Here is a 13115-nt window from a genome sequence, read left to right as displayed (position 1 = left end):
CATTTTTCTTCCACACAAGATAACTCTTATCCTATATATAAAATACTTCTAAAATTTTTTATACCATTTCTTTCTCAAACATTTTAAATTAACAAAAATTAGTACAAAAACTGACTCTTGTAGCTTCGGTGACTCTTTTTATGCTCAGAGGTTTGGATAAATCTGATTATTTCAAAGGGAAAATTATGAAATTATTCTTGAAGATACTAATAGATTTCTACACAACACCTATAATTATATGGAATGGCAACTCTAGGTAACCCAATGCCTAATTCCTTTTCTGTCTATATGGAATATCTAGGAAGGAAGCTGCTTTATCTTGATAACTGTTGTAGACTGGTAAGGGAGAGAAATAGGTAGAAGGTAGATAAAGAAACAAAACTTACCTTAGACCCACGTTCATTGAAGATTATCTCTACATCAAGGATTTTACCAAATTGCTATAAAAAAAAGATTTTGGTTCATTAATTCAGCATCCTTTATCTTTCATGGCTGAGAAAGAAATGCTTTTGAATGCATAGTTGAAAATATTTTAAAATGAATTCAGACTTAATATTTTTATGTATTTGTTGAATTTTCCCTGGTTGTCAGGTTTATAAGCCTCACAATCTGTGATACATTTTATGTAAAATACAAAATAACAAAAGTAAAATCCTTAGTGTTCTCTGAGTTTGATTATTTGTTTGCAGAGGTTTCATTAATCAATTAGATAACATCATATATATTCTCTTCATATGGTATGAATAAAGGTGTGTCCCAGGATAATGTTGCAGGATCCAATCTGGGCTGGTCATCGGGATCAGAAGTTTTGTCTTCTGAGCTTTTGGACTCGTGCTGGAGCCCATCTTCAGGGAACTTCTGCCTCTTCATATATTGTCTTCTATTGATGTAACAAAAGACTATTCACAATTGCAATAAGGAATGGTGGCTAGTTTATAAATATATTGTTCTATAATTCTCATATTTTTAAACTGGGTGGAGTGTTCCAGCCAGCATCTCCTCCATGCCATTCCCTATATACACAGTTTTAACATACTATCTATCTTCCACAGCCACTTGGTATTCTCATATTCAGTCTTCTTCAGGCTCTTCTCCTGGATTTCATATACCTCTTCAACCTTTTCTAAATTATTGTTATTTTGGAAACTGTAAAGTTTCTGCAAGTCTACTGATTTTTCTTTTTTCATGGTAGTCAAATCTGATTACATAACTAAAGCTATATATAGTGATATACAGAGAGAGAGAGAGAGAGAGAGAGAGAGAGAGAGAGAGAGAGAGAGAGAGGAGGAGGAGGAGGAGGAGAGAGGGAGGGAGGAGAGAGAGAGAAATGAATGAGAATGAATGAGAATGAAAAAGCTATTTTTAAGTAGGAGGTCAAGTACCTAAGTGTAATTTCTACTATTGTCCTTTTCCAGCCATTCGGTTCTACTCCCCACTTCAAAGTTTGGGATCTATCATAGGGCCATCCTTCCACCACTCCCTTCCCACAAGGTATTTTTCTCTGCATTTACAAACTCTGAATCCACTCAGACTAGTTGCTGTTTTGCTAAATAAACAACAATCAGAAAACGAAGTTACATTGATTTGAATAACCTATGACCAAGAAGTTCCTTTAGGGAAAGGGATGTTTCTGATTTTAATTACATGTGCTCAACCAAGTACAACAAAATACATACATCAGCCTTCCACTTTTAAATGAGTTAAAACTATATGATCCAAAACATTACTTTTTCTTACATATATTACCCATTCTATAAGACCATTTACTGAACTCTTTTATTTTACCTGTCTCTATCAAATGGGGCTTTAAAACAAGGTTTTTTAATAGAAGTTCGGTTTTAGAATGCCATTCTCTGGAGGTAGCTATATTGCATAGTTATTTTATTTCCCAAAGCTTTTCCATCTTAAAATCTTTAATACTTCTTAAATTATTTGCATTATTTTATTTAGGTTCAAATACAAGCATACTTTTACCCTTACAATAATCTTTTAAACAGATTAGCCTGACAACAAGTGGCTCAAGCTATTTAGTGAACTAAGAAATACTGCTTTGGGTTTAGTGGTTAGAATCTCCTTTGCCTGATTTCATGTTGGTGGTTTTATTTCTTAACTTCATGCTTTAAAAGATTTGTAAACAAATGCCCCCCCCAATCCCTATCATTATTCTGGAATGCATATTAGTACTGTAAATAAAAATTTAGAAATAAGTTATTTAATCACTGCCATATAGCAGGGAATTCCTTAGCATGTTCCCATAGAGATAACAACAAAGTATTTACATGTTATGATAGCCATCCCTGCAATCAGAAGCTCTTTCCTTTAACTGTACCATTTTTCTAACTATACCAACTGTACCAATGTACTTCATTGTCAAACTCCAAACATTGTACTTTCCATGAAATCATTGTATGATGCTATACATCATAGATGTTTTAAACCACCAAGATTATTTTCGCTGAGGATATCAAATAAGGCATGATTATTGTTGCTATGATGATTCTAGTCAGGTGTTTTGGACTGGATTTGACATTTATGTCCACCTATCAAGTCCTTCCCAAGAACATAGAGTTGATAGATGTTATTTTATAATATCATATTAAACCTAATATTAAAGATATCTTTGCAAGATGAACAATGTAAAAACATTAAAACAATTTACAAAAATACCAAAAGTACAGTTGGCAAGGGTGACAAAAAAACTAGACAGGAATAAAAAAATTGAACCTATACAATTCAAAGGATGAAAGACTGGTAAGGTATGTCTTATGATTAACATAGTGTGCAGAATAATAAATTATTGTATACTGTATACTTTCAGATTCTAAGAATAAGATAACTCATTCTTTTAAATAAAATGAAGCATTTATTCAGTGTGTTGATAAAGGCTCCTAAATCCAATTTTTTAGCTTATCTATCAATATGTTTAGACAGGCCTTCACCAACTTGGTATCTATCTTCTGTAATACCAACCGTATTTATTATTACTATTTTTCACTTGTATTTCATTTTGTACAGTAGTCATACAGCAACAAGGAAGCTGCTTTCAATGTGATTCATCCAAAGGAAAGCTTTCTTGTTCAAAACAAAATGCTAATATGTATTTGAGTAAATACTTTATCCAAATATTATAGTGTCAAACTGAAATTACTCTGTACAAAAATTCTGTACTGGCAGGAATTAAGGACTAAATTATTGATTGCTTCTTTGTTCCACCCTTTAGGTTATTTTAAGCCTTAAAATGGCTTATGGTCTTGCATGAATACCCCCAAAATAAAGCCTTTCTGGCAGCAAGTAGTTCTTCAAGTGATTTCAGAAGCAGAAAACAATACAACTTGTTAACTACTAAGGGCAAAAACTAAACCATGTATATTACAGATGCTGCCGAATGACTTATGCTGCTGAATGAAATATTTATATAATATTCTCTCTGTTCTTCACAGAAGAGCTTTTATTTTATACCTGCAGGTTCATTGTCTTGCTCTCAGTGCTTCTGGAAAGAAGTTATAGAAAACTTGCCTTTTAGGACTGAATTTATCCCTGCATAGAAGGTGTCGTTGAATCAACACATGTTCTGTGGTTGAACAGAGCACCATATATGGTGTTCTGAATTATCATCACTACTACTTGAAAAACATTCCAACTGTACCACAGAAGAGAATAGCTACAACCACACTTGAGCTCAAAATTTCTGCTGCTAAGCAAGACTGTTGTTAAGTGAGTTTTTCCCTATTTCCCTATTTCTTGTTGTTAAGTGAAACACTGTGCAGTTGTTAAGATAGTAACATGAGTAACATAAGATAGTAATATGAGCCTCAGTGGTGCAGTGGTTAGAGTACAGTACTGCAAGCTACTCCTACTGTAATTTGGCAGATTGTATCCCACCTGGCTCAAGGGTGACTCAGCCTTCCATCCTTCCGAGGTGGGTAAAATGAGGACCCAAATTGTTGGGGGCAACATGCGGACTCTGTAAACCACTTAGAGCACTATAAAGCGGTATATAAGTCTACGTGCTATTGCTATGATTGTTAAGTGAATATAGCTTCTCCATTGACTTTGCTTATCAGAAAGTCGCAAAAGGTGATGATATGACCCTGGGACAGTGCAACCATCATAAATACATAGCAGTTGCCAAGTGTCCATATTTTGATCGCATGGCCATGGGGTTGCTGTTATGATCATGTGAAAAACAGTTATAAGTCACTTTTTCCAGTGCTGTTTTATCTTCAAATGGTCACTAAATGAATGGCTGTAAGTCAAGGACTATCTTGTATTATCAGCTAATAGATTAGCTGATAACTCTTTAGAAAAAAATTTAAAATATCAGCAAAATACTATTTAGTCATGATCACTATAAGGAAACTCTGGATACAATTATGTTATGAAAAGTTCCATATCATTTTAACATTTTAATTTATTACACTGTTGTTATTTGATTTTACACAAGCATTTAGTCAATGGCTACAAACCAAATTGGATGCTTTGAAAATAACCTGCAATATGCAAACATCTACTATTCTATATCCTTGATGGTCTAAACAAGAGGGAATGGGATTGATCAGGATCCTTGTTATAGATCTGGCTGAAAGTGGTAGCTGCAGATATATCCCAGAAGCGCCAGATTGTAAAGTTCTAGTCCATGGGGCAGAAGAGAGGAGCATGTCATGGGACTACAAAAACACAGCAGTTAAATATATTACTTTTCTATTATTCTTGGCAGAGGCAAAACACAATATTTTCCAGTCAATGTCTCCTCAACATTAGTGGGTTACAAACAATACACACCCAAATATAAAATTATATGGACTAAAACCAGATTGCTAAGTCATTGTGCTTTGTTTATTAAATTCAGTAGGAAGACAGATTTTTGCTCTGACTCAACTGAGCGGAGTTTCATCAAATCTGTGTGTCATTTTCTTTAATGCTTATGAAATATGGTTACTCACTCTGGAGTCACTAAATAATGCTCCAGGATCAGGAATCAATTTTCGCATCTTATTTTCTTCTATTTTTAAATGAGAGGCAGTGTGGTACACCAATGGATGTTGGACTAGGACTGGCAAAATCCAGGTTCACATAATTATACACTCAGAAAGCAGGTGAATAATTTACTATAGAGGACTGTTGCAAAGATAACAAAATGTGCCAGAGGAAAATAGGACAACCATAGAAACTGTATGAATTTCATCTGGGAAATGGTAGAATAGCAATGCAATTAACAAAATAAAATTATCAAAGATAAATAAAAAGTGACTACAATTTGATAATTTTATTTTGTGCCTGTCATAGCTGCTAACTTCTCTCTTTTGCCAAGAACCTTTATTTAGATTTATTTAAAAGCTATAAAAATCCAAGTATGAGAAATAACTTAAAGAAATATTTTTCACACAGATTTTAAAGCGCTTGCTATTTCTCAGAAATCATTCTATTCACTTTGGCCAATGATCAATGGCAGTTTAAAACACAGCTGAAACATGCTTAAAGTGTAAATCCAGCCCCGTCTGATGGAAAAATAAAATACACTGGCACTCTATTTAGTAGCTTTAAGAACATCTTAAAGACCAACACAATTTTCAGAAAATAAATAAGAGGTAGTCCTTGACTTACGACCACAACTGAGCCCAAAATTTATATTGCAAAGTGAGAAATTTGCCCCATTTTATGACTTTTCACTTGTCACATTTGTTAAGTGAATCACTGCAGTTGTTAAATTATTAACATGGTTGTTAAGTGAATCTGGCTTCCCCATTGACTTTGCTGGTCAGAAAGTCGCAACAGGGTATCACAAGACCCCAGGACACTGCAACTGTCATAAATGTGAGCCAGTTGTCAAACATCTGAATGTAAATCATGTGACCATAGGAATGCTGCAATGGTCATAAATGTAAAAAATGGTCATAACTCACTTTTTCAGTGCCATTGTAACTTTGAATGGTGACTAAATGAACTGCTGTAAGTCGAGCATTACCTATACCATTAAGGCAGGGGTGTCAAACTCAAGCCCGCCGGCTGCCATGGAAATAGCAAAGGATGAGTCCGTAGTGCCTCTGTCAGCAAACACAGTCCAGGGCCACGAAGGGCCCCTGAGCTCTGTTTTCGCTGACAGAGGGCTAGCAAAACAAATTAAAACAAAAGGATAAAAGTTTCCCCTTTTGCATTTGAGCATTCAAGAAGGGACAGCAAAGGAGAAAGAGAAAGACAAAGAAAAAGAAGGAAAGATGGGAAGAGAGTAAGGAAGGAAAAATAAGGAAAGAAGGGAAGAAGAAAGGAGAATGAAGAGGGAAGGAAAATGAAGAGAAGGAAGGAAGGAAGGAAGGAAGGAAGGAAGGAAGGAAGGAAGGAAGGAAGGAAGGAAGGAAGGAAGGAAGGTAGGTTATGAGAGTGAGTGAGGGTCTGAAGGAAGTCCTGCCTTAGCACTTGGTCACCGCAGGTGCCCCCGACATGAATGATATCAAGCTGGCCACACCCACCTGGCCAAACCCATCCCAGCCCAAGCTCAAACACAACCCTGATGCGACCCTCAATGAAATCGAGTTAGACACCCCTGCATTAAGGGATAATTAATTCCCACTCACTCATTAACATCTAGATCCAGAGTTTGGAGATGAATGAAATGTGTACCAGGCAACCTTTATTCATTGATGGAACACAACTAGTGTGGGAAAATATCTGCAGTCCTGAGAAAACCATCCAGAAGCATTGGACACAGGACAGCATGTATTAACTCTCTTTATTTGGAGCTTTGGAAGTTTGGTCTAGTGCAGGGGTGTCAAACTCGATCACATTGTGGGCCATATCGTGACATATTAGGATTGTTTTTGCCTTTGCAGGGCCAGGGTGGGCGTGGCCTGTGCAGGCCGTATCCAGGCCACATGTTTGACATTCCTGATCTAGTGGTTAAGGCACCAGACTAGAAAGCAGGAGAGCATGGGTTCAAGTCCTGCCTTAGCTATGAAAGTCAGCTGGGTGACTTTGGGCCAGTCACACACTCTCTCTCAGCTCAACCCACCTGATAGGTTTGCTGTTATGGGGGAGAATAGGAGGCAGGTTTGTTGGGTAAGTTTACCACCTTGAGATTTGTAAAACTAATAAAGTGGGATATCAATCAATTAATCAATCAATATTAGATTTCTAGCTGTGGATACTGCTAACATACCCCAAACATCTGCCGGAGGTCAGGATCCCGAAAACGGAAGGGAATGTTGGACACATGAAGCCGCTTTGGGGTAGACTTGCTCTCAGCATTCTCACTGCTTTGCGTCTGCGACTGCTGGCCATCTGTCTGTGCCCCTCCTTCTGTCTGCTGCAATTTTTTGAAAAAGAAAAAGTTAATTAAAAAATCAGCTATGATTCATTCATTAATCAATTCATGTTTTACACATTTAAAATACCTACATCAATTTAGCAACTGAGTAAATTTTCATAAAAGCAGTTCAAATAAACAGCAACCTTTTGTTGATATGAAAGATGGAGAAAGCAAATAGTAATAAAATTTCCATAAGGCAGTATCTTGGACATGCTTCCATTATCTTTTAGCTTTTAACATTCCAGTGCTAAAAGTTTTCAATTGTTAATAGTTATTACACAGCATTTTAGTGTATTTTAAATATTTCACTGGCCTTATCTTGCTGCAATACTTCAAAACCACCTTATATAGTGTAGGCCATTTTGTAAATTAATAATGAGGCTAAAGCTAAGATAATTTGGTCTGCCTACATCTATGATAGTAATGAGATCCTGTCACTGTTTCATAAATAACTTCTGCCTTCATGTACAATGTTGTTGTTGTTCGTAGCGAAGTCATGTCCGACCCATTGCAACCCCCGGACAATGTTCCTCCAGGCCTTCCTGTCCTTTACCATCCCCCGGAGTCAATTTAAGCTCATGCCAACTGCTTCAGTTACTCCATCCAGCCACCTCATTCTCTGTCATCCCCAATGTACAATTATAACCACATATAATTAAATATCTCTTTAACCCAATGCTGTCATACACAAGTGCTGCATTGCAATTTTCTGGACTGGGAAGCAGTCTGTGAAATCACACCAAATATATCCATTCATCCCCCATTACTTCCAATATATGATTCCTGAAAACAACTGTTAATGTCATCATCTTAAAATCTATTTGAGTCTTCCCATTATTCCCCCACCTACACAACCCAGGAAGCAGAAGGGTGGTGGAAATCAACCTAATTATAGATCTGTATTTCAGCAGGAAAAATGCTACCATACTATATTTGGAATTGGGGTGACACTACATTTGGAATTGGGGTGTCAGAGTCCAACAAGCAAACAAGATCAAGCACCAAACCAAATATAGTAGACTTCAAGGACTTAAGTTAACTTCACTGGGGACAAGCCTATCATTTCACAGTGCAAGCTGGTATCCTAACTTTGCTTCTCCTCTCTATTATCAATATAAAAAAGAAATCAACAAGATGCATTGCCTCCTGACCTTCTCAATTTGTTGCTGCTTCACCAAAATGAGAATGTCCCCCCCCCATCCATAAAGAGACTGTTAGAAGCAGTCAACTGTCAGTAACATCAACTCATTAGTCTACTGTCTTAATTACAAATGATGGTTCAAATGAAATTTACATTAATCATTGTGAGAGCTCTGTTAGCAGAAGAGTTTAACAATGACTTAAATAATGTTATTGTGTTTTAGTTCCTTATTCATTTATTGATTTGTATTCGGCCTTTATTATTTTGCAAATAACTCAAGGTGGTGAACATATTTATTTATTTATTTATTTAGGGAATTTATATTGCCGCCTATTCACACATGGCAACTCAAGGTTTATTACAGAATATAAAACCCCATATAAAAAAAAATAAAACTAATAAAAGAAGTCATATAATAAATTAATATACTAAAATCACTCACCACCACACCCATACCCCACCCCGGCGACAGCACCTCACACGAGCCATTTAATATACAACATACCTTCCTCCTCCTCAGAACAACAATCCTATCAGGTGGGCTTGGCTGAGAAAGAGTGACTGGCCTAAAGTCACCCAGGTGACTTTCATGGCTAAGGCAGGACTTAAACTCATGGTCTCCTGCTTTCTAGCCTAGTAGTTAACCACTAGATTGGCTCTCAAGATACTTGTGTACATACATAGATATCTTGCCTAAATATATTTACACATTATTTTTTTACACAAGTGTCTTGCTGAAAGAAAATATATTTCCTTGTCTGATGCGATAAAGACAGTAGTCCTAAAAAAGAAAAGCACAACAAAGAATGTTCTTTCTGCGCCAACTCAGAAAGCTTAAACTGCCCAAGGAGCTGCTGATACAGTTCTACAGAGGAATTATTGAGTCTATCATCTGCACCTCTATAACTGTCTGGTTTGGTTCTGCAACCCAACAGGACAGACACAGACTTCAGAGGATAATTAGGACTGCAGAAAAAACAAAAAACAAAAAAAAGCACAATTGAGAAAGTCCAGAAATATTTCACAAGAAGAGTTCTCCACTCCTCTACTCGTTGTAGAATACCTTATGCCACCAGACTTGAAATTCTAGAACTAGAAAACCTTGAATTACGCCGTCTTCGGTCTGACTTAAGCATGGTATATAAAATCATACATTGCAATGTCCTACCTGTCAGTGAATACTTCAGCTTCAACCATAACAACACAAGAGCACACAATAGATACAAACTCAAAGTAAACCGCACCAAACTTGATTGCAGGAAATACGACTTCAGCAATAGAGTGGTCAATGTCTGGAATACTCTACCAGACTCTGTAGTTTCTTCCCCAAACCCCAAAAACGTTAACCTTAGACTGTCTACTATTGACCTCACCCCTTTCCTAAGAGGTCTGTAGGGGGCGTGCATAAGCGCACCAACGTGCCTACCGTCCCTGTCCTATTGTTTCTCTTATTCTTTTATTTTTCTTATATGTACCCATTTCATGTATTCACAACTATGTATACACTTATACTTATTATCTTGTAAACAATTGGCAAATCAAATAAATAAATAAATAAATAAATAAATAAAATAAATTACTACCCACCTGTCTTCAACTGAGGACCTGTATACTGCATGAGTCAAAAAGAGGGCTGTGAAAATATTTACAGAACCCTCACATCCCGGACATAAACTGTTTCAACTCCTTCCCTCAAAACGATGCTATAGAGCACTGCACACCAGAACAACTAGAGCCAAGAACAGTTTTCCCCCGAAAGCCATCACTCTGCTAAACAAATAATTCCCTCAACACTGTTCAACTATTACAAAGTCTGCACTACTATTACTGTTAATCTTCTCATCACTCCTTATCAACCCTCCCCTCCCACTTGTGACTGTAGGACTGTAACTTTGTCACTTGTATCCGTATGATTTATATTGACTGTTTCCTAGTATGATTTGATTGCTTATTGTACCTTATGACTATCACTAAGTGTTGTACGTTATGATTCTTGATTCTTAACAAATGTATCTTTTCTTTTATGTATACTGAGAGTATTTACACCAAGACAAATTCCTTGTGTGTCCAATCACACTTGGCCAATAAAGTATTCTATTCTATTCTATTCTATTCTAAAAAGAAAAACCCTCCAAAACCTAAAGAGACTCGTTTAGGAAGGCAGGTCTAAAGAGCTAGAGACCAAAAGCTTAATTTAATCACTATTTCAATAATTTCTAAATTTATGCAAATTCTGTTATGACCCAGAAATCAACAGTATTAAAAAATCTAGTTTTGGTAAAATCTGAAAAATATGCCCAGTTAGAACTAGATCAGTCTTCAATGCAGTTATAACAAAGGAAAGCACAATGAAATGATTCCTCCTTCTAATTTTCTAGTATTAATTCAAGAATGTTGTAGTTCAGCAATTCCAATTAGTTTACATGATTAACTGTTTTTAGTTAAATGTATTTTAAATAATTAATATTGAATGTTTGAAAAAGAGCTGTACTTTAAAGAGGACTTAAACCAGGGAGAACAGAATTCAAAGTCGCTACTGTGTATGCAAATCTAAGGTTTATCAGTAGCTTTCAGTCTACCTATATCACAACATTGCTAGAATGATTTCCCCCTCCCCCCAAAAAGTGAAGAGGATTGTTATATATAATCTGCTATCTCAAGAAAGGGAAAAAATACAAAATGAAAAAATTATTTTTGGAGTCAATTTCTATTTTAATACCTATTCAACTGAAATAACCTGACACAGCAACGTATTTTTATTTCTTCTAACAATTAAGAATTCTCTTCATTGAAACAGCAAACTGATGTTTTTTCCTTTGATTTAGTTTAAGGACACTGAATACAAGGGACTAAGAAAATATCCAAGAGGGAGAAAAAATGGTTTCTCCAGACACTGCAATCAGCACCAGACTCTTTTCTCCTACTTTCTCTCTTCTAGACATGACCTTGGACTTGTCCATGAGCCTTTCAGAACTCACAAAAACCCTTCAGCAGCAACATTCATAAGGCAGTGTGCTGAGTGCAGCAAGAATGGCTTTTGGCTTTGCTTCAATCAAGCAATGAATGTAACACTAACTCTGTCTTACCATCTGTAGCCACGCAATGCAAAACAAGACACCAAACAGCTGGGATAAACTAATTCCATTCAACCAAGAATCAATTTCAATCAGCCTCAAATACAAAACACGTAAAAGTTTCCTGACAAAGGTACATCTGATCACATCACAAAGATACTATTTACAGCTGCTTTCCACTTCCTTCCTCATAACACTGACAAAATTATCTCCAAACAAATGAGCACTGCATCCTAAAGGGAAAATCAATGAGGCTGGCTTGTGATTAAATGACATCATATTGCTTGGCAGTTTTATTTTTATAATTCTGTCAAAGCCCTCTATTCTCCAGGGTAAAATTATCCACCGGGAAGGACAGAATACATGATATCTCATCCATCATTTGGGCAGATAATAACTAGAAAATAGTTTCTCCAAACAACCCCATGGATGTTATTTAACTTTTATAGTCCAAGAGTCCCTCTCTCCTCAAAATGCTTTTTTTCACACTCTGTAGCATGGCTAATGCAAATTTCCAAATGGGGAGCTTTTTGCAACAGATGGTAAAATTGGCAAGCTGATACAGCCTTCCAGATGGCTTTGGACATTCTGCCCATCATCCTCATTCTTGGTCACAAATGGAGCAGACAGAGGGAGGGAACAGGGAAAATGTAAAAACTGGTGGTGTTCAGGATAAGAGGTCTCCCTAAGGTAATACAAATAATTGCCAGGGATGTGTCTGCCCCTCTTGACCTCTTCCACAGGCATCTTTATGGTGCCAGGCAGATCTTCATTCAATAGCTACTCCTCAAAATCAATGCATCTTGTGCATGACTGCTATCTTGTTGTAATTCTCTTGTTTTTACTGATGTATAAGGATTAATAATTACTGAAATTGCTTTTGGGTTTTTAGTTATGTGAGACACTTTCTGAGTGAAATGACAGATTTTTTTTCTAAAATAAAGGCAGTGAATTTGACTTTCTAGGTGTTGCCTGTTTCATCTAACTGCTTAGCTGGCTTCATGATTGAAAAAGAGTTAATATTACTAGCCAAAAGTGTCATCCACCTTGTTGAGGGTAATATTACACAGAAATTTAAAACCAGCTCAGAAAGAACAGACCTTTTGTTGGTTGCAACCAATGAAAAATAAAGCCACAAATAAATTGTAGAATCTGAAATCTAAAAGATGTTTGAGTAAATTTGAGGACCCAAATTCTTGGGGGCATTATGCTGACTTTGTAAACCGCTTAGAGAGGGCTGTAAAGCAGTATAAACCGGTATATAAGTCTAAGTGCTATTACTATTGTTAAATGGTTCTTCATATGGTTGAGAGAACAGCTTTACTGTAAGGACACTCTTACTGGAAATGGCAAGAATAGGACCTTCCTGAAATTATCTTCACTGTAAATTTGAATATGAGTAAACATGTATCTTTCAGGATGTTTATATATATTCTGTTTCATGTAGTCTGTCAAATAGTATATAAATCTGCAATAAAATGACATTTTTTTTCCTTGAAATGGTAGACCTCCAAGGAGTTTTTTTTGGGGGGGGGGGGTGTTCAGTAAAGTACTGGAAATAAAATTTGGAAAAGCAGTTAAGACATGCCTCCTTATT

At 36.3% G+C, this 13115-nt stretch overlaps 1 protein-coding gene across 25 annotated transcripts in view; it reads right to left on the bottom strand.

Annotated features, from left to right (window-relative positions):
* The window catches only part of RBFOX2 (RNA binding fox-1 homolog 2), a 257017-nt gene that overhangs the window by 38706 nt on the left and 205196 nt on the right, over positions 1-13115 (bottom strand). For all 25 annotated transcript variants that reach the window (XR_015750125.1, XR_003373569.2, XR_015750123.1 and 22 more), the window contains 2 exons: positions 7154-7300; positions 387-440 (listed from right to left, as the gene is read on the bottom strand). Coding sequence is in view for 21 of the 25 variants with exons in the window: in XM_087968368.1 (XP_087824494.1) it covers positions 387-440; positions 7154-7300 (201 nt within the window). In the remaining 4 variants the exon portion in view is untranslated. The remainder of the gene's footprint in view (positions 1-386; positions 441-7153; positions 7301-13115) is intronic.

This window comes from Notechis scutatus, chromosome 6, assembly GCF_049901735.1.
Source record: "Notechis scutatus isolate UNSWTSFEM ecotype Mainland chromosome 6, rNotScu1.2, whole genome shotgun sequence".
Classification (NCBI taxonomy): Eukaryota; Metazoa; Chordata; class Lepidosauria; order Squamata; family Elapidae; genus Notechis; species Notechis scutatus.
Note: the sequence above shows the minus strand (reverse complement) of the source record. Positions and strands in the feature narration are given on the sequence as shown.